The following is a 23865-nucleotide window of genomic DNA, read 5'->3' on the forward strand; positions in this document are numbered from 1 at the left end:
ATATATATATATATATATATATATATATATATATATATATATATATATATATATATATATATATATATATATACATATATATATATATATGTATATATCTAAATTAATAAAAACACTTATCTAACTTTTGCCTTTAGCATCAGTAGGTTGATTGAACTAGATAAATCTACTGATGAACTTCCCGATGAACCAACTGATGGTGAAACAAGTTGTTGAAAAAACTAACTTATTATTGCTCTGTTTTTTGAGAACATTGAGCACTCTTTTTGTAGAATGCACTAACATAATATATATATAAATATATATATATATATATATATATATATATATATATATATATATATATATATATATATATATATATATATATATATATACTATATATATATATATATATATATATGTATATAGTATATATATATATATATATGTATATATATATATATATATATATATATATATATATATATATATATATATATATATATATATATATATATATATATATATATATATATCGCAGCGCTAAACAAATAATTTAAATTGAATAGCCTCTTCCCCGCGCCTCTTGAGTCAGTCAACTGGCGCCCCTAAAATATAAGTTTCTCATTACAAAACTCTGCGTTTACTTTAAATGGAAATAAAAAAAAGCTAGGTAACAAACGAACCAACATAACCCCCTCCCTCCACTTGATACCTACTCGCGCAGGCCCTATTTTCAAAGATGTGTATGCATCAATATCTCCAGCAATAACGACTAAAATACAAATGAAAGACGTAGATCCATTCTTAATTGAGAAATTAATGAAATCATGTTTTCCTAATTTGTATATACTCAACAAAATCGACTGGACTCTTCAGATTTCGCAACAAAATACAACGCAAAAAGTTTGGCTACAAAGTTTTGTATTTTGTAATAAATTATAAGGACCGGCAAATATTCGTTAAAATTCGGATTACGAAGTTTACTGAAAGACAAAGTTGACTTTGACTTCGACTTCGGCGCCGAATTTAAAATAGAAATTTAACTTTCATTTAACTTTCAGTTAAATTCGAAAGTCGGTTTTTATTAATATTTTTTAATTAAAAAATAATAATTATAAATATATTACATGTTTCATGTATATCAACCTGTTTCTCCGCTCAATTAGATGAATCTTACAGAGTCAATTACTAAAGTCTTTTTTAAGCACAAAGTCTGTTCATTACTTAATAAATCTTAAATATCATTTTCAAAAAATCCTAAAGGGTTTTACGTAATACTCTTCGCGATCTTTTTCCTTTATAAAATTGACATTCGAAGTTTTTCAATAAAAGTTGTTAATGTTCTTTTGTTCATGTACGTTCAAAAGCATTAAGATTTGTAAAGATTCGATAACTTAATTTCTCATTATTACTGCACTTTTTGATTTTTTTTTTTTTTTTGACGTTATATTCTAGATTTTTGTTAGAGTATATATTTTTTTTAAATTAAATATTTCTTTGTTTCACTTGTGTTTTGTCATGTTTTGAAATGTGGTTGATTACAAGCTAATAATTTTTAATTTTAGTTTATAAAAAATGTTTATACAGCGCAGATTATTTGTTTAGCATATATTGTTTATTTAGCGCAGTGGTTAAAGCGCTTGCTTTAGATGCAAGAGTTCCAGGGTTCGACGCATATTTCACGCCGTCGGTAAGGAAGAATGCGTGAACTTCCACGTTAAATGCTCTTCCGCGGTACTCTGTGGGAAGACCGTTAGGTCTTCATGGGGCACCTAAAACAAACAAAAAAATTTTATTTAAAAACTTTTTCAAAAATACACTTTCGTTATTTTTATAAAACTTCTCTTTTAATTAAATGTATTTTTAAAAGCCCAAATTCGTATTTGAGTTAAATTCTGGGTACAAACGTGGCCTAATTTGTCTTTCAGTTAAACTCGGATCTTAAAAAGTCGACTTTGCTGGACCTTAATAAAATATAACTTAAAAAATTCGGCCACAAAGTCTTGTATGTTGCAATAGAATATAACTCAATCAATTTTGGCAACAAAGTAATAATTTTTTTTTTGTTTTTGTTTTTTGTTTACATTTTTGTCGTTGTTTACAAAAACAAACAAACAAGGCTTCTGAAAGAAGATCATGATGATCTCATAGTCAGAACCTTTTACAAGTTTTTTACATCAATGCATAAACAAGGCTAAAAAATTACAATAAATAAATAAAAAATTACAATCGTGATATAAATTGAAAGTAAAAATCAAGCCACTAATGCTATATATAATAAAAAAGTTCGATCTTATTGTCAGAACTTATAAAAGCGCAAATATATAAATACATATATAAATATATATACAAATTAAATACAGTAATATTAAATACAGTAAGGCATCTCTTTATAATAGGAAAGGGGAAATACAACAGTCTTACAATTAAAAAGACAAGTACGTGGTTGTTATAAAAGGTATTTATTTATTATATTAAATATATCATTAGTAGATAAAATAAAATTTTTAAGTTTATTTTTAAAGATCGGAAATGTATTGGATATATCAAAATTAGGTATAATAGTTTTATTCCAAAGATATGGTGCTCGAAATGTATTGCAAAATTTGTTAAATTTTGTTCTGCAAATTGGTTCATATACAAAATTTTTATTTCTAAGTATTTAGTAATTGGATTTAGAGGAAAAAGTTCTTTAAAGATAGGTAAAGTTAAATCGTTATTCCACATGTAAGTAAAGCATAAAATGTTATAAATATTGAGTTTGTAAATATTAAGTATTCTCATCTCCATAAATAGTGGTTTGGAACGAGTAAAACGATCTGCAAAATAAAGTAATCGGGTTGCATGCTTCTGACGGCGATAAAGGCATTGTAACTTACTTTTTTCGGTGTTTCCCCAAGCAATGTTGGCATAATTTATATACGTGTGAATAAATGAGTAATAAAGTTGGGTTAAGGCTTTTTTGTTTAAATATGATCTGGATTTATATAAGACTCCTTACTTTTAGATATTTTTGAATATATATATAGTCAACATGCGGTTTCCATGTAATGTTCTCGTCGAGAACCACTCTTAAAAATTTAGTAACAAAATTTATTTTTATTTCGACTTCATTAATAAATATTTTGGGCAAAATTTGGGGTAAATAGCGTCTTTTAGAGAGCTTTTTTCCTTAAAAATTTTTCGTTAAAAAAACAATTATTTTTAAAAGAATGGTTTGCGGTAGTAAACTATATTATCGGCATAAAAATTTATTAAATTACAGAAAAACGTCTAAATTTTATATAAAAAATTAAATAAATTATCAACATAACTAATTTTCACTAATTCTTTAAGTTGAGTGCAAATACGAATAGTATTTTTGGAACGGAAGGAGTATTAAACAAATATAAAAGCCTGTTATATATAATAGTTATAGAAATTTAAAGACACTGGAAGAAGACTGAGGAAGACTAATAGGTTTATGACTTTAAATATTTGTTTTATCGCCAATTTTGAAAATAGATATGGTTTTTGACAGCTTTAAGTTTACCTGGTACAATACTAGATGTTAATGAAAATATAAAAGTAAATAATTACGAGGTTTCAATAATGTTGAAGACTGATTTAATTACATTTTGGCTGATATTTATCTACCTGAACTTTTATTATTTTTTAGAGTGTAAAAAGCATGACCTATCATATAGGAAAAACTCAATGAAAGCCCTTTTAGATCTTATTAGATTATTATTATATGTTTATTTTAGTTAGATTATTAGTATTTTATGTTAGATTATTAGTATATGTTTAGATGATTATTATATGTTAAGTCGAGAAAGACCGGAGATGACTCAAATATTTATAATTATAGATCTATATCCATCTTACGTTGTTTTTGAAAACGGCTTGAAAGAATAATGTATGACAGGCTCTTTAATCATTTATCAGAAAACGATGTGCTTTAATTAAAACAGCTTGGTTTTTTTAAAAAAGGTTTAACTGAACGTTCAATGGCTGAAATTGTTAATCAAATATCAAACGCATTAAGCGCTAATACTTAACATTAGGAGTTTTCATTTATGTGTCAAAAGCTTATATATAATAAACTCAGTGGTCCTTAATCCTATTATTGGCTCTGTGGTTAATAACTCGGTATTAAACGGTGTATAACTAAAAAACGGCAATAGCTTTAAAGACAGAGTTATGTAATACAGTATATATTAATTATGCTTGCAATCTTACCTAGTTTGTTGCATTTCAACTGTAAAACTTTATTTTACTGTTATAGAGAGAGAAAAAAAAAAACCGGACGCGTGTGCAGCTACTATTTGATCGATCGAGAAAAAGTTTACGGTGGATCACTTTCTGGCCAAAAAATTCCAATTAACACCATCTATAAAATTATTCAACGCGCTAAAAACGATTTTGCGCACCAAAGAATCCCTGGATGTGGTAAGATTCCTAAAATAATGATAAAAAGGAATACCTAGGAAGATATGAAACAATGCTTGACCGCAAAGACAGCTTATTACAAACACAAACAGAATGTGTCTTTAATTAAGTTTTGCAAATCTTTTTTACATTTCCACATGTATCAGTTAGTTTAAAGGTGCGACTATTTGCCCTACGGGCGTGATTAGATGCAGTATAGGTACTGCGTTTTTACATCAACAGAACCCATTACAAAGGCGTTTTTTAAATCCCAGTCACGGTGTTTAAGTTAGAAAAAACTTGATTACGGCGAGCAAAATGTTACTGCTGCACTCAAGATTGCAACAATAATCTTTATTAATAAAAATCTTTGGTTCAACTACTTTACCCTTTGTTGTAACATATCCTTCTCCTGTTGACCTTTTCTGTTTTAGAATATTTCTTTTGTATAGTTCTGGATGGGCAACTCGCTTACGACTATGTCTGTCTGTTTTCTTTTTTTTGTTCTCGAAAGAGACTGGGTTTTTTCTTGTACTTCCTGGGAGAAGCTCTCGTCCTGTCCTACTTCTCAAACAAGGTTAGCATTTGCACCTTCAATAAAAATGTTAGTAAAAAATCATTTTCTAATAAGAAAAGAATTCCTAACACAACAAACTAAATGACCCTAGCTAGTCTAATGCTAGGCCTAACACCAATGTAAACAATCGGTCCTAGGCCCTAACAAAAGAGACTAAAAAAATTCTTTTTATAAACCTATTTATTTTTAGACAATTAGTACATACCATCAACTCCTGTTGATATAGATATTGGTCTTACGTTTTCTTCAACATATTAATCCCCAATACATGAATATGCAATAAAAAAGTGCATGTCAGTTTTGAAAAAACTAGAAGAGGAAAACCTACCTAAACAACATTAAGGCTAGAAACTATATTATTGCATGATAAACTCAATGAAAAGTATATCTTGATGCTACACTGATTATATACATACCTTTGCTAACATCATCTATAAAAGAAGGATTGTTATCTGCATCTGAATCATCACAATCACTTTTCATTAGAAAGTCTTCCAAATCTGGGTTGTTCATTATTGTTGATTGTGGGATAGGGAATTTTTTCACAATTCAAATTTCATTTTTCTTTTAAGGTAAATATGATTATAGATTATAGGTAGCAGCACTGTTTGAATGGGTTTTGAGGTTCGGCACTTTTTCCACAACAAACTACATACACACATGTATTCTAAGCAGTGATTATCTGGAAAATTTTAAAAATGCGGGTCAGATCACTTTTCCGCTGAGCCCCTTAATTGGTAAGTTTCAAGAAATAGCACAACTGAATAAAGTATTGCCAAAAAAAAATTGTAACTAATTTATTATAAACATGAAATACATTTTTCGACTATATAACACATTTTAAATATACGATTGATATAATATAAAATTGGTTCTAAATAGTAACAAAAGTATAATAGAGACCGTATAAATGATAAATAAAATAGCAAAAAAAGATTGAAAAAAATGTAAATAATATCATAAAAGTAGAAAAGAAGACGATAAAAAACCATCAAAAAACACTTCGATTACTGTAAGCTTGCTTTTCACTTCACAGAAAATCTCACATCTTTTTCCTAATGATTTTCTAAAGATTAATTTTCTTAATAAATCATTCGCTGTTTATAAATTTGAATGTGAAGGATATAAATCCTGTTTTTATTGAAAAAAACGACTCGTCATTAAGACATAAATGATCGAACACAATTGGAAAGATAAAAATATTTACAAAGATTTTTACTTGAATTTTATTTTGATAGTTTTTAATTTTGAATTCTGCCTCGAACAAATGTTTTAATACTAAAAGAAATATATTGAGTGGAAAAATCCTAGCTTTAACAAACAAGTGAAGCATGTTAAAATGACGCTTTTAATTTTAAAACACTTGTTCAAGTCCTAAATCTCATTAAATCTTCTTAAAACATTCTCGATTTATTTATTCTTCTTTTGTACTTTTATGACAATTGTTACAATTTTCTTTTTTACTGTATTATTGTTTTGTTGCTAAGATTACTTGTATTATTAATCAACTGTACTGTCTCTATTATATTATTTTAACCTTTTGGAACTATTTCTGATTCATATATTTTATGGATTGGATGACTATGTCATAGTCGAAACATGTATCGAAAAATGAATAAATTAAACGTTTATTTGTGAAGAAATTCTAAGTGAAAAAAAAAACTACTAGAATATTTACTATTATTTTTCTTTTATAAGTTTTTTTATACAAGATTTTAATATAAAATAAAAAACTGCTGCTTTAATTGCGTGTTTATAAAGAGCGGTGGTATTAATTCCTAAATGTGCGAAGTCACGGAAAGCTGAAAAACCTGGTTTTTTAAGTCGCCAAGTTTCTTGGAAGATTTTATTAGTTAAAAGTTTTGTGTATATATGTAATTAAAACTTATTTTAAAAAATAAGGAAAGAAAAAAACTTTGCATCGAGACAAAAAGAACAAAAACAAAAAAAAAAAACGCATACAAAATAAGTAATAAAACAATTCCTTTTGAATACAACTAACTTTAATGAACATTTATAGGTTTGTACATTACCGTCGTGATATATTTTTTCTTGTAGCGGTGAGTTGTACTTAGAGTCATCACATTATCCTTAAAGACAAAACTTCGAAATTAAACTTAAATAAAACTTGTATTCTAACATTTTTAATCTTATATTCTAATATTTGTTAATATCATGTCATACCCTAATATTATTAATTTTGTATAATATTAAATAATCATACAAGCTAAGAGATCAAATACTTCAAATTTACCTTAATGGAAAGTGCGTAAAGGTGATTTAATGCCACGTGATTTGGAATAGGTAAAACGACTGGATCATCCTATTAGTTTTAATACATACATGAAAAAATAAGTTATTGATACATTTTATATAGCCTATATTTATATCCGCAAGAAGCAAAGAAAAAACATCACCTCATCGACAACATCATTATTTAAAATAACATCAAGTAGGTGAGGAGGTAACAAAGGGGGAATTAAATTGGCAGTCTTTGCCCAAGGTTCTTGAGAGATTTGACTAATATCCGGGATAAACTGACCGTAATTACCAGGAGGAGACATTCCTATGAGAAAATATTTTTAAATATAGAATGATAAAAGTAACTTCATAAAAGTAAAAGTAAAAAATAAACACAAAAGAGCTTATTTTTATTATCGCTTTGGAATTTATTAAATTTTTGTCTTTTATTTGGTTTACTTTATCGAAATAAAATTGCGCTTTTTTCAAAATGTGATTTATTTAAGTTTTGGAAGCATATCAATTAAGTATTTAAAAACATTATATGTGGGAATGCTGGCATAATTATTTATCTACACATAATTTTACCTAATTATTCTGATTTATGAGCTTTTATTACTACCAACTATTTAATTACTTAGGAGGATTAAAATTGATTAAAATGATTAGGAGTCATAAAATCGTATATAAAAAAAAAACTTTGATAAGATAATGTACGCTAAAGTATGCTATATAAATATACTAACATATTTCAAAATATTTCTTTAAAAGTTAGTTCTTAAAAATTATAAAATCTTACTGCTAAGAGATGAAGAGCTTGCTCCGAGAGGAACATTGGTACCACATTCATCATTTAGTAATGCCTGTGTTGGGTCAAAATCAGATTCATTAACATAAATAACATTACTATACCCTCCAAGTTCATCATCAACTGTTTTCTAAAAAAAAATTTAAATTGTGTAATACAAAAGCATCAAATCAATAAGTATCTTAATATACCTTATATTTTGATAAAATTGGTTTTTATCATCGGTAAAAGAATTTTAAATGTTTAAACTTCTAATTTGAAACCTTTTTATAAAAAAAGAAAAACGGAAAAACCAAACAATTTTCAATCATGACAAACCATCATTTATTCACAATGAAGATTTTTATATATAATATAACTTTTATATTTTATATATAATATAACTGTTTTTAAATAGTATTTACATCTAGAAAAACCTTAAGTCGCTGTGGTGCATTGGCAAGAGTGCTGTTAGAAAAAAACGATTAAAATTTTGTAAATAAATATTATTCTTTACAAACACATTTATTTTTACTTTATCTTGCTGTAAACTGCCTTTGCCAGCTAAATTTCAAAAGTTGCACTAGCCTGCTAGATTTCAAAAGTTGCACTAGCCTGCTAGATTTCAAAAGTTGCACTAGCCTGCTAGATTTCAAAAGTTGCACTAGCCTGCTAGATTTCAAAAGTTGCACTAGCCTGGTAGATTTCAAAAGTTGCACTAGCCTGCTAGATTTCAAAAGTTGCACTAGCCTGCTAGATTTCAAAAGTTGCACTAGCCTGGTAGATTTCAAAAGTTGCACTAGCCTGCTAGATTTCAAAAGTTGCACTAGCCTGGTAGATTTCAAAAGTTGCACTAGCCTGCTAGATTTCAAAAGTTGCACTAGCCTGCTAGATTTCAAAAGTTGCACTAGCCTGCTAGATTTCAAAAGTTGCACTAGCCTGCTAGATTTCAAAAGTTGCACTAGCCTGGTAGATTTCAAAAGTTGCACTAGCCTGGTAGATTTCAAAAGTTGCACTAGCCTGGTAGATTTCAAAAGTTGCACTAGCCTGGTAGATTTCAAAAGTTGCACTAGCCTGGTAGATTTCAAAAGTTGCACTAGCCTGCTAGATTTCAAAAGTTGCACTAGCCTGGTAGATTTCAAAAGTTGCACTAGCCTGGTAGATTTCAAAAGTTGCACTAGCCTGGTAGATTTCAAAAGTTGCACTAGCCTGGTAGATTTCAAAAGTTGCACTAGCCTGCTAGATTTCAAAAGTTGCACTAGCCTGGTAGATTTCAAAAGTTGCACTAGCCTGGTAGATTTCAAAAGTTGCACTAGCCTGCTAGATTTCAAAAGTTGCACTAGCCTGCTAGATTTCAAAAGTTGCACTAGCCTGCTAGATTTCAAAAGTTGCACTAGCCTGGTAGATTTCAAAAGTTGCACTAGCCTGCTAGATTTCAAAAGTTGCACTAGCCTGCTAGATTTCAAAAGTTGCACTAGCCTGGTAGATTTCAAAAGTTGCACTAGCCTGCTAGATTTCAAAAGTTGCACTAGCCTGCTAGATTTCAAAAGTTGCACTAGCCTGCTAGATTTCAAAAGTTGCACTAGCCTGCTAGATTTCAAAAGTTGCACTAGCCTGGTAGATTTCAAAAGTTGCACTAGCCTGCTAGATTTCAAAAGTTGCACTAGCCTGCTAGATTTCAAAAGTTGCACTAGCCTGGTAGATTTCAAAAGTTGCACTAGCCTGGTAGATTTCAAAAGTTGCACTAGCCTGCTAGATTTCAAAAGTTGCACTAGCCTGCTAGATTTCAAAAGTTGCACTAGCCTGCTAGATTTCAAAAGTTGCACTAGCCTGCTAGATTTCAAAAGTTGCACTAGCCTGGTAGATTTCAAAAGTTGCACTAGCCTGCTAGATTTCAAAAGTTGCACTAGCCTGCTAGATTTCAAAAGTTGCACTAGCCTGGTAGATTTCAAAAGTTGCACTAGCCTGCTAGATTTCAAAAGTTGCACTAGCCTGCTAGATTTCAAAAGTTGCACTAGCCTGCTAGATTTCAAAAGTTGCACTAGCCTGCTAGATTTCAAAAGTTGCACTAGCCTGCTAGATTTCAAAAGTTGCACTAGCCTGGTAGATTTCAAAAGTTGCACTAGCCTGGTAGATTTCAAAAGTTGCACTAGCCTGGTAGATTTCACCAGACAATCTTTCAGTTATTCTAGCTCACTCTTAAAAAAACTTTTAAACCGAATGATTTAAAATTTTAATATTTATATTACTCAATCTCTTAACTGCATATTGAAATATACTGTTAAGATTTTGAGTAACATAAATGAATATTGTTTTGAGCAACATAAATATAAAAATAAAACAGAAAATGAAATTAAAACTGAAAATAAAACTGAAAACCTTATTAATATAACTATATAATTATGAAATATTTATTAAGTTAATTCTTCCAAATCTTAATTTAATCTTGTAACTCTATTGTTAAAAATTTTAACAATAGAGTTACGAGTTTTTTTTTTTGCTCAAACTTTTAACTTTATATAGTTTGCATTGTAATGGTTTTTTTGGCAGCAACACAATTTTTCAAGCCGTAATTGCAAAGGTATTGTTTTACGGTTGAAACAGATACTGGTGTTTCTTGCATAGAATTAAGTTTTTAGCAAATTTCAGGGGCAGTTCAAGTACAATTTTCCATGCTGAACAACCTTCTTTGTGTAATGTTAAAATAACTGTATATAAATACATATATAAATATACTATAATAAATAAGCTAATTTTTCTACACTCGGCTCTGTTTTTGAACCATTTTTCTTCAATCAAAACATGATATATATACTTTTCTTCAAATTTCAATACTAGGAAAAAATTTCAAAGTGCATAATATTTATTTTACATATCTTACAATATTTAACACAAACAATGTTTTGATTACCTTTCTGTATAAAAATACTATAAAACACGACAGTGAGAAAAAAATTAATTAAGTTAATATTATTACAAAATATCTCTAATTATAACAGCAAAGTATACCCATTATTGTAATGATGATAAACTCTATATTCATAAATAGGTGTCTTTATAATCAAAATGTTATAACAAATACCTAAAATTATTGTTCAGCTAGTTTTGAATGAAAGGAGCTTCAATTATTGAAGAAAATTATGCAGAGTTAAAAAACAAAGCAAGTGAACCCAAACTTTTGACTGGTAATGTTTATATATATATATATGTATATATATATATATATATATATATATATATATATATATATATATATATATATATATATATATATATATATATATATATATATACATATATATATATATATATATGTATATACATATATATACATATATATATATATATATATATATATATATATATATATATATATATATATATATATATATAAATATAAAAGGCTTTGGAGCAAAACTCTGCTCTGCACAAAACAAATCTAATTTTTTTTTTTTTTTTCGTTATATGTTAATAACTTAAGTACTATTAACATTTATTCATCAAAATCTTCATTCATAAAAATAAAATATTATCTAAAAAATTCCAGGTTTGAGTGAAGAGCTTAAGCACAGAAAATAGCTTCTCTACACTTGCTTGTGAGACAAGCATACAAGTTACAACTTTTCATGCTTCGTGTATTTATTTTAGGAATTCTTCAATTCCCTCAAAAGCTGATTTCATTTTTAAATGTCCCATTTCTACCATTACTTTACAGTTGTCCATAAAACTTGCATTTTCTTTTAATAGTATTCCAGATTTAGCATCAACATAAACTCCAGCTAGAAATATATCATCAAAAAGTTTTCAATTTCTGCATTGATTTTGAAATCTTTACACTGTTTAAATCTACATTAAAAATATTTCAACTAATTATCATTAATATTGTTATTATTTTGAAGTAACTTATCTTACTCAACAATATGAACCATATAACATATTACACAAAATAATTGGATAAAAATTAATGTTGTTACTCGCACAAATAAACTGTTGCTTTAATTTTTTCCTTAAAGTCACGGTAGTGATTTCTGATTTCTTGATTTTTTTTCTTTGATTTAAAAAATGCCTGTCCAAATAAAAACTTTTAATAAATGTAAGTGTGCTCCACAGTGCCTATCTCTATATCAACCAATGTATGTGCACTCACTGCTCTTATCACTATATCAATAATGAATGTAAATCATAAATAACAAACTTTCAATACACAACAATAATAGTTAAAAAATAAAAAACTAACATGTTCAAAACAAAAATTGCCATTCAGAGGCTTCAAACCTAAACTGAAACTAAACCCATTCAAAATAAAAATTCCCATTCAGAAGCTTCGAACCCTCATCACAGCGATGGTATACTTAGTGAGTTACTGTACGACTTAACACAGTACAGAAGATTGATGGTAATCTTAAAATTTATAGAACTAAAATTTATAAAATTAATTAATCATAATTGCTGTTATGACTTCAAATAAACCAATCAGACTTTACTACCGTACTGTTGCGCTGACCACAACAAAAAATTAAATTCTAAAAAAATGCTAACAAGCTTTTGTTAAATAATTAAATATTTTTTTATTCTCCTTCTGAGTTGATTTGTATCTGAATGTGCTTCAGATACTAATCAATTCAGAATACTAATCATACTAACTAGGCTTTACAGGGATTTTTTAATCCAGGTCTATATCTCAGACAGCTTCAACAAAAACCAAAAACATTTTAACTATAAGCATACCAACTTTAAAACATGAACAGCTGCTTCAACATGACCAATTAGATCCTGGAATTTGCTAACCTGACTGTTGACCAGTGCTATGCCTGTCTACCAGAAGAATATGTTTACACTGTGTTATTTTTCACTCTAACAGGTCAAGGAAGTGAAAAACTTCATCCAGCACAAGCTTTTGATAATAGCAATGAATATTTGTGACTGATGTTGAAGTGTATGATTGACCACAACTTGCTTGCTAGCAATCAACATGGATTTATAAGACCTATGACTTACCCAGCTCACACTTATGACCTAACTGGCTCATACTTTTGACCTATTAACTTATTAACACTATATACAACTTATGTACAACTAATGCTTTAGTTGAGTTTTGCTCTTCATGGAACACATATTATTGCAGAGACATTGACAGTATTGAAGCAGTATGAGAAAGAGCCACTAAGCTTGTGCCTCATCTCAAGCCTCTTATGTATTAAGACTAGCAGATATCAACATTAAATGGCTAGAGGATAGACAGCATAAAGGGAACCTCATTATAGTACTTCAACATGTACCACAGCCTCAACAAAGCAAAGCTTTGTAGACCGAACCAGCACTGAGTGTGCAGGCAACTGCTAGAGACCTCCAGACAATGCCATTGACTTCAACATTAAGCAGTAGCTAACTGTGCACAAAGAGAATTCTTCTGCAATCATGTTGTACAACACTAGAATTTTCTTCTGAACTCCTTTGTATCTGGCATATCAGTCAACACCTTTAAAAATCAACTAGACTTTTTTTTTCCTGAACTTCTTAATTTAATAAAACTTAAAAAATTAATAAAACTTAATAATTTAATAAAACTTAATAATTTAATAAAACTTAAAAAATTAATAAAACTTAATAAAAAAATAAACTTCTTAATAAAACTTCTTTCTACAAAAAAAATAAAAAAAATACAAAAAAAAAAAAAAAGAACTGACATTTATCATAGAGGAATTTTTTAATCAACATAGTATATATTCTCATGGATCATTAAAAAAAAATTGATTTGTGTTGGTTCCCAATAATTCATTTTTTAAAATAAAAAACTACAAAAATCCATTATAACTTAGACATAAATCAAACCTGGTGTGGATCATGTACCCAATTTCCGTCAACTAAAAACTTGTAATGATGCTCTCCGCTTGGCAAATCAATAATAGCAGCATGTTCACCTCCACTATAAAACATTTGCTATGATTAAAGAAATATATATTTTTTTTGTGCAACAAATTTACTTACAAACAGGGATGGGAAGTTCCAAAAAGGTTCAAAAAATTTCAAGTCTGAATGTATTATTGAAAAATAGTGAATTCATATATTATAAAGAATCAAGATGGTTTAGTTTCTTTTCTTCCAACAAACTCACTTCCAACAAGACAACAAGCAACCATTATTTAGGTTAGGTGTTAACAGAAAGCAAAGAAAACAAGTTTTCTTTGCTTTCTGTTAACACCTAAGTTACTTTTTAAGTCAGAAAAGCATTAAAAGAAAAGAGAGAATTCCTGAGCAAAAGATAGAAAGAATAGTTCAAACTTGACAGCTAGTTCAGGTCAAACTTCATCTACAATGGGTTTTTGGACCTCGTCTAAAAAAAAAATTAGAATCATTAGAAAAAGCAGTCTAAATATGACAACATATCTATACAAAAATAAGAGATTTACACAGATAGAAAATGGAATCAGGAGTGAAAAATTGTGAACACGATAAATAGAAGCAATCTTCACAGATACCACTGCAAACCTCAAGTTGTACTGTATTCATGCTTTACAGTATTGGAGAACCCAGCTCAATCATATATATTGCATGGCAACCTAAGCTATAAGCTATAGTAAAAGACGGGGGCCCTGACCCAGCTAAATATGGAACTTTTTATAAACCTAACCTTGAACCCGGCGATACTATAAGATTCAGCAGAGTTTAATAACTGGGGCTAGGAAAAAATTTATAATATATAAATAAATAAATAAATATATATATATATATATATATATATATATATATATATATATATATATATATATATATATATATATATATACAGTATTGGACAAAACATTTGCAACCAAATAATGCTAATTTAGTTTCTTTACATAAAAGTGCTGCATTTTTTCAATTTAGAGAAATAACTATGTAACTGTTTAGAGTCAAAGTTCTTCAAGTTTTATTCATCACAAAGTTCATTATATGTACACGAAAAATAATAAGTTAATCAAAAGTATTAAAAAAAGTTGATTTCCTTCTGGACAAAACAAGTGCAACTCAACAAAATGTTGACCAAGCTGTATTTATATTTTGTGGCGAATCCTTTGTTGTCGATCACAGACTTGCATCTTCGAGGCATAGATTTGATCAGGTGATCAATGAAACTTTGTGGAATCGTTACCCAGGCCTTTTGGATTTATTCAAACAGTTGATCCTTATTACAAACACCTTCACGATTAATTCTGCGGTTGACGATCTCCCACAGGTTCTCGATAGGGTTGAGATCCGGAGATTGAGGCGGCCAATCCATCACCGATAGGTGGTTGTCTTGAAACCACTGCTTGACTATTGTTGCAGTGTGTTTCGGATCGTTGTCTTGCTGAAAAACCCATTTTATTGGCATATTCCATTCAGCATGAGGTAACATAACATCTTTCAGGATATTCTTATATATGAAATGGTTCATTATTCCATCGTTTCAATCTATTTGATTTAGACCATTAGTAGAAAAACACCCACAGACCATTACATTGCCTCCATCATGCTTCACGGTCTTATGGCAGTAAAGTAAATCGAGGCGTTTTCCGGCCGGTCGACGTACACATCAAATGCCATCGCTCCCAATGATGTTGAACTTCGATTCATCACTGAACAGGACAGTTCGCCATTTCTGCACATTCCAGTTATTATGAGATGTAGCAAACAGAAGTCTTTTCTTCTGGGTTTTTAGTGAAATCAGCGATTTCTTTGCAGGGCGTCGAGAAAACAATCCGGCTTCAACAGCACGTCGCCTGATTGTTCGGTCTGATACAGGCAGCTATAATTGCTTTTGTATCTCAACTGATGATATCCAGGTATCCTTCTTGACAGATCTGACGATCATAGAATCCTCTCTAGAAGTGGTGGAACGCAGTCTTTCACCTTTGTTATCTGCTGCCAACTTCCCCGTAGAACGATATTTGGAACATAGTCTTGATACGGTCCATTTTTTCACGCGATATTTATCACAAATACTTTTTTGTGACATTCCACTTACGTAATCGCCAATAATTTTCTTTCTTAGTTCCAATCCAAGACTGTTGGGAGCCATTCTTGCACTTGAAGTCATAAAAATAAAAATAAATAATCACGCTTCTCAAGGCTTACTGTGTTACATTTGCCTTGTGATGATACAATAATGCTCTGTGGAACACAACGTCTTGGTTGGATGTGGACTGTATTGATGTAATGAAACACTTGTTGTATTTCACTTCTTGTATTGATGTTCTTCGATAAAACACTTTGATAAAACTCACTTCGATAAACTGTCTTGATAATACTGACTGATTGACTCCCATATACTGACTGAATTACATGTCAATTTACATGTCTCTTATATAGTAAAATAAAACTGTGTGAACCTGTTCTGAAAGATTCTAGATGCTTCTTTTCGATGCTTCTGGAAGCTTCTGGATGCGCCTGGATGCTTCTGAATGTTTCTGGATACTTCTGGATGCTACTGGATGCTTCCAGATGCTTCTTCTGGAAACTTCTGGAAGCTTCTGCATGCTTCTGGAAACTTCTGGATACTTCCTTTAATTATTAAAACAAACCAAAAAAGTTGCACTTGTTTTGTCCGCTGCAAAATGGCACTTGTCAACGAACTTCTACCTGTGTGCTGTCACCTGTCAGCTGATTGCTCATGTCATGGCATGCTATGACTTTAGACTCCTGAACTGTTAGCTGTGGTAGTATAGTTCGTTTCGTTTTTAAGACATGTAAAATTAGGAACACTATTTAGCATTGTTCGATGTTGGTTGCAAATGTTTTGTCCAATACTGTGTGTGTGTGTATATATATATATATATATATATATATATATATATATATATATATATATATATATATATATATATATATATATATATATATATATATATATTTATATAATATATATATATATATATATATATATATATATATACATATATATATATACATATATATATATATACATATATATATATATATATACATATATATATATTTAGATTTTTTTTTTTTTTTTTTTTTTGTTATTCACCTCCTCAAGGCCGAGAAGGCCACTACAGATGAGGAAGGCTACTTATTAGTGGTTATAACCCTCTCTCAACTCTATAACTCCGAAACACGAACCTTAGGGAACAAGGCCGCTGCGCGGAGAAACAAGTTGACATATATATATATATATATATACATACATATATATATATATATATATATATATATATATATATATATATATATATATATTTATATATATAAATAAACATACATGTTTGCAATTTATTTAAATGCAGGTAAATAATATCTGTTAATATTTACACAAGCTTTAGTAGGGTAGAGTTGCTAAAATTGAAACACCTAAAGATTAAATATTTTTTAATTGAAGATGGCTTAGTTATAAAAACATTTGATTTAATTAATACAAACAGACAACCATTCTATACTTTAAAATATAGTTTGACTTAATTGATTGCACTGTTATTGGAAAAAAAAAATTCAGTTTTGTCAAGCCAACATGACTAACCAAAATGAAATTCTACAAATAAATTATACAAAAGCCTTAGCTATGACTTCTATTTATTAATCAAAAATCACTTAATAAAGTTTTTAAGGTTTATAATTGTAACTCTTTATTTTTAAATTGCACCTAAACTTTTTTTATTCAACCCTTTGATTGATTATTCAACTCTTTGATTGATTATTCAACCCTTTGATTGATTATTTCACCCTTTGATTGTATCACTGATAAAGTAAGAAAGATTTTATAATTCCATGGAAACTTTAGACTATTATGTTATATCAGTACAACATTTTGCAGAAATTTATAAGATAAGTTTATGTCACTACATGCATTATAAATCATTGATTTAAATACAAAAACTGTATAACCCAAAGAAGTATATTTTACCATGGTGACCATGATTTACCATGTGCAATCAATATAGTGTGAACATTTGATCACATAAAATAAATGACAGAAAAAAGCTGATGGTGCACATGCATTTTTTGTGAGAAAACTTTTAAAATCTCTCATAACATAGAAAACAAGAGATGTTATACTTTAAAAAGTACAGCTATGAAACATTTTATTCTGAAATAAGTGCAAGTGTTTCAGACGCTGTTCCAATATCGATAACTCTCCTCTATTTATATGTTGTTGCATTTGTCAAGAGAGAAGATGATGATCAGATGGATATGTGGTATGACTTTAATAGGGTAAGAAAAGAAGCCATGATCTTAGACAGATTTAGAATAGTGAGTGTACTGGATGTCATTCATCAGAGAAAATTAAGGTAGTTTGGGTGTGCTGAGCAATGAGGATGCAGCATGTAGAGAGGAAGCAGCTTCAGGAGTAAAATGCAGTGGTTGAAGTAAGAAAACTTGGAGAGAGAGCATTACATATGGTATGAACAAACTTCAATTCATATATATATATATATATACATATATATATATATATATATATATATATATATATATATATACATATATATATATATATATATATATATATATATATATATATATATATATATATATATATATATATATATATATAGAAATTAGTAAAAATCACTTAACAAAATTTTTTTCATTTAACGCTGTGTTTCATCAATAAAGACTCATCAGAAATGAATGATTAAATTATTAAAACTTCAATTTATACCAAAAATTAAATTACAGGAAGTTGCAAATTTCTTCACTACTGTAAGTTTTCACACATTTATGGAATTTGCTGACACTATTATAAAAAGAATTCTTTAGAAATGATTACTAATGCTTTAAAAAATATTTTTCAAAAGAGGGGATTTAATGCAACTATTATTTGAGCTCATTTATTTTTATAGTTTTTTAGGAGAAACTTATTTTCGTGCCGACATTTAGAAATTAATTCCAATTTTTTGTTTAATAAACTTTCTTGGTTTGCACGAGTAATTATTTCAAATTTTTCTTGTAGGCATAGTATGTATTTTTTGGAAATATTGTTATATGCAGGCGCTGTTTTAAGGATGGACAAATTCAGTATAAAATCATCAATATTTTTATCTTTTAATTCCCATATATATTTTTGACAGCATAGTGGCTTTTGAATGCTTTTTATTTTTGAAAGATTGCTTATGATTGGCAAAACATTTTTTCCATTCACTCTCTGTTATGCTAATATATTGTTTATCAGGTACATTCTTAGAGGAAACAACACATTTATATACCACATTTTTTGATAAACAACTTCCACTCATTGGACAATTGTTTTTTGTTTACAATTACAATTTTCTGTAGTTTTTTCATTTAGGATTTCTTTTTTGTTTAACAAAGCATTATTGTGACCTTTTATAATTCTTTCCATATTTTTTGCGCAACTGTAGCTTACTTTAATTGTATTTCGATTAAAAATTTTATGTAATTTATTAGAGGGTGGGAAATGCTTATCGACCAATTTTAAAAACACCTTTCCTATGTTAGTGGAAACATTTTTGCTATGTGGGGGGTTGAACCAAATTACATTTCTTTTTTTATTTCGCTTTTTTGAATTCTTTTTTTCAGGGTAAAATTTTAGTTCAAAATTTTCAAAACCACTTTTTTTAAGGACATCTTCAAATATTCGTTTAGAGGAATTAAATACATTTTCATTAGAGGAGTTTTGGTTTAGCTTGTTACTAATTGAAATCGGGATTTGTTTTAGAATTTGGGGTGGATGATTTGAGTTAATATTAATATACAATAATTCATTGTTTGGTTTTTTGAAAGGTTTATATGAATTTTCATATAAACCTTTTTTCATATAGACGAATAGTAATGCATAAAAATTTTTTAATAGTAATGCGCAAAAAATCTGATCCACTGCTCGATAAAATTAGAAAAGATATAAAAAATTTTAAAAATATTGGTTTTCAAATCGAAATAAACATTGATTTAAAAATTGTGACAGATTCACTAATTTCTGCTGTCATAACTGCCCATTGTTTCATCAAAGCAGTCATGTATGTTTTTCTTTTTCCAAGTTTCTTTATTAAAATAAAGTAAGGTTTTTCTACAATATTTTATTATACGGATTGTTTCATCAGGAATAACTGTGTGGCTTTTTGCAAATTCGATTGTTTTATCTAAAATATCTGCAGTTGTTGAGGGGTAAAAATCATTAATGTCAAAAATTGAATTAATGTACAGTCATTTTTATTTTCGATTATGGAGAACCAATTTATAACATCAGTGGTATTTTTCCACTGTTGCAAATTCAATTTATTTCTAAGAATATTATTAATTTTGTCCAATTTAATTTTGCTTACATGTCTAATCTCACTTTTTGAGGGAACCAATAACCTTCAAGGAAGTTTGTTTTGAAAATTTGGTTTATGGTCTTTTAGTGTTATGAAGGCTTGGGCAGGGGCAGTTGATTCAATTCTGTTATCAAGGTTATTTTTTTAGCAATACTTTCCGCTTCTAAACTAATTGCATTTTGCAAATTTTTAGGAGCTTTTTCATAAGTACTAGTAATATTGTCGCATAAAATTTTTTCATAGTTTTCTGTTGTGAGTTGGTAAAAGTTATTTGTTTTATCAGCAAAAACGAAAATATTAGGGTTTGATTTAATTTTTTTAACATCTAACTTTAATTCTGTTTGATATTCGTTTTTTATAGGGCAAAACTTTATTGTTTTAATTAAATGCAATAGGTCATTTTCAAAATTTCCAAATCAGGTATAAAAGGTGGGGTATTTTTTGTTTTAAATCCATAATTATCATTATCTTGGTTATTATTAAATACACCATCTGTGCTTGTATTTGGTTTTAAGAAAAAATGGGCTTTCCAGCGAATTCTTTTGATAAAATGCCCAACTTTTTCAATCAAAGAAATAGTACAACTTTTTTCATCTAGTATAGGTATATTTTTCAATGAGTAAGTGAAATTATTAGTTTCCATATTTACACGGAATGTTAAAATACAATTAAGAGTGCTCAACAAAAATTTTAATAAGGAGTCTAATATATATTTAAACAACTTTAAGATGTATTCTACAATATATATATATATATATATATATATATATATATATATATATATATATATATATATATATAATATCAACATTTATGCAGCCCTGGTCACAAGCCCTTGCTATACTTTCATCAAACTCAGCCTCGACTCCTGTCAAATTTAAATCCCAGTCTCTAACTAATAAGCTATACTGATACCTTATTCCTACTAATCAATCCAAAGATGTAACAAAAAGCTTCATATGTGGCCTCAACAACGAACACTAAAAGGATTAATAAGGATACTAACAATGCGCAACATAAAACTGGTAATACTTTGATAAAGAGCTACTTGAATTCGGAAAACCTTACTACCAACTGGTCTTACTACTCAAAAAGCTTACTACCAACTGGTCTCAGAACCACTAAACTGAGTTTTAGAGCTGTACCTTTATTTAGAGTAAAAGTTACATAGTCACTACTACGAAGGCACAAGCAAATACCTGTATTACAAAATTAGCAATTTAGGACAAGATGTTTTTTCGTTTTAGTGTCTTTATATTGTAGAACTGATTATTTTTATAAATGTACTGATAAGAAACAATTCAGTAGGTAAACCTAGAAAAAGTTTGTAATGGCTTAGTTAAAAACTAATAAATTTTAACTTTACTTCAAACCACATAAAACCTAAGATCAATATTGATTTTAATAATAATTCTTTTTAATAACTCATTAGAATAGTGGGTATTCATGGAAGCTGCCAAATAAGAACAATAAAATTAGAACAAAATGCATTTAAAACAATAGAGTTATTGATGTACTTTAGCTTGTATGATATATTATAAAGCAAAAAATATATTTGTACTATATAGTGTGCAAATTTATACTAAAAAATGTTTTAATTCAAAAAACAGCACAAACTTAAAAAAAATAAAGAGGTCACAGTATAAAAACATGTTTTAGTGGTTTGTATGGTTTTAGTGGTTTGAATCGGCTCTTTTAACTTTTGAAAAAGTTTCTATTGAGGTACTTGCTACTAAAGTTTTTATTTTCTGGAAAAATCAGAAATTTCAAATGATCTCATGAATCACACTAGATTTTTAAGATTTCCAGGATTTTTCTCATTAACTCACCAAGTATCATCTTTTGATGAGGTGTTCTATGTTGAAACCCGCTAAGTCCACTAAGTGTTTTATGTTAAAACCCTAAAATGTTAGTCCACAAGGTATAAAATGACGCTTTAATGGCTCAAAGCTCGAAGTTTAATCTTTGACCATTATTAAAAAATATTTGAAAAAACAATGTTTGTTTTTTTAATTTATATTTATAATTGATATTAGATTTTTATATTTAGAACTGATAACAGTACAGTTTGATTTTTAACTAATAAAACACCATGTGAAAATATTCATTAAAAATAATAATATTCAAAGACTTCATACTCAAAAGTAAAAAATTGTGTAGCACTTAAAGTGCTGTTTCATTCTATAAAGTCAAGAAATTCTGAAAGATTTTTGGTGCTCCAGGATTAAAGGTAAGAACCAAGGATTAAAAGAATATTTCATTTGTATAAGGAGTGGTTACAAACCTGTAGGTCAATGGAAAACGCGTTTTCCATTTATTAAATGTCCCTGACACATGAACTTCTTTACCACCATATTCCCAACGAAAGATAGTGGGAACGGTTGATCTTTTTGCTGATACATCCAAATCAACTGGAACAAAACCATCTCCACCATCATCAATCACATGGCGCAAACTGCATTTTTCTAGAAAAATAGTTTAAAAAGTTGTAAATTAAAAACTTTCCACATACAGCCAAATGTCATGTTTTAAAAGTACCAACTGTACTGACGAAGTATCTAGCTTCTTTCAATAAAGCTTTGAAACATTTGCAACACAGTTGTAAATGAAATGAGCTGAAATTTAAAAAAAAAAAAAATTTTTTAGCTGAAAAAATTTTAATAAAAGTCTCAAAGAAAAACATAATATTGAGTATATGTATTTATTTTAATTTAATTTCTATTCGACTTATTTGTTTTATACATAACTCAGAGACACACACACACACACAAAAAAAAAAATCTTAAATATTATTCAATATTAAATGAAGATGCAATGGAAGCTCATCTCATACAAAAAAACAAAACAGTAACAGAAAAAGACAGAACAGTACTAATCGTACTGTATCGCCTTTTAAAAAAAATGAAAAATAATACCAAATGATTCAGATTTGACTTCATATGATTCATCTACTGGCTTTTTAGGGTTAAAGTCAAGAGCTGATGATAAATCTGTTTCGCCACGATACTTTCCTGAAGTTTGTCCCATAATTTTTTAGTTAAAAACTACATCTAAAATTATTTAAAAGCATTTGTATAAATTATTATTTGAAATTATATTTTTGATTTTATATGCAATAGATTTTGTTTTTAACAAAACTTAACAAATAAACTTTGACGCTAAAAGTTGTGACTCTATTTAACATGCTTAACAGTTTTTTGTTGGCTTTTTAACTGTTTACTTTTTTAACTGTTTTAACTTGACTATAATAACTGTTTATCAAATGCAAAACTATCATATATAAAAAACTGTCCACTCTTTACTTTTAGCTTTTAAAAACTTATAATAAGTTTCCAAATCATGTATTATCATTATAAAACATTCATTGAAACTAAGAACTCAAAAGAAAAATTTTAATTTATTGCATTTGTTTACTATTTAGAATTTAATCCATATTATATTAAATCATTTTCATGAACACTATATAAATTATATATGTTAAATGTATTTTCATTATTGTTATTGAATATTAATCTTGTTTTTATGTCTGTTATAATTTTCTGTTTGTTTAAACCATTACAATCGCTATATTTTTAACAAGACAATTGCTATATTTTCAACAAGTGAATAAT

The 23865-nt window shown here is 28.3% G+C and overlaps 1 protein-coding gene across 1 annotated transcript; it reads right to left on the reverse strand.

The window, feature by feature from the left end:
* Positions 1-6643: 6643 nt before the first annotated feature.
* LOC100212092 (5'-AMP-activated protein kinase subunit beta-2) lies at positions 6644-23312 on the reverse strand. The gene is made up of 7 exons (XM_065793928.1): positions 23170-23312; positions 22539-22719; positions 13833-13926; positions 8013-8151; positions 7390-7538; positions 7227-7295; positions 6644-7062 (listed from the first exon to the last, which is right to left on the reverse strand). Exons 1-7 carry the CDS (start codon positions 23279-23281, stop codon positions 6976-6978), a joined length of 831 nt encoding a protein of 276 aa, XP_065650000.1. The 5' UTR covers positions 23282-23312; the 3' UTR covers positions 6644-6975.
* Positions 23313-23865: the final 553 nt, after the last annotated feature.

This window comes from Hydra vulgaris, chromosome 03 (assembly GCF_038396675.1).
Source record: "Hydra vulgaris chromosome 03, alternate assembly HydraT2T_AEP".
Lineage (NCBI taxonomy): Eukaryota > Metazoa > Cnidaria > Hydrozoa > Anthoathecata > Hydridae > Hydra > Hydra vulgaris.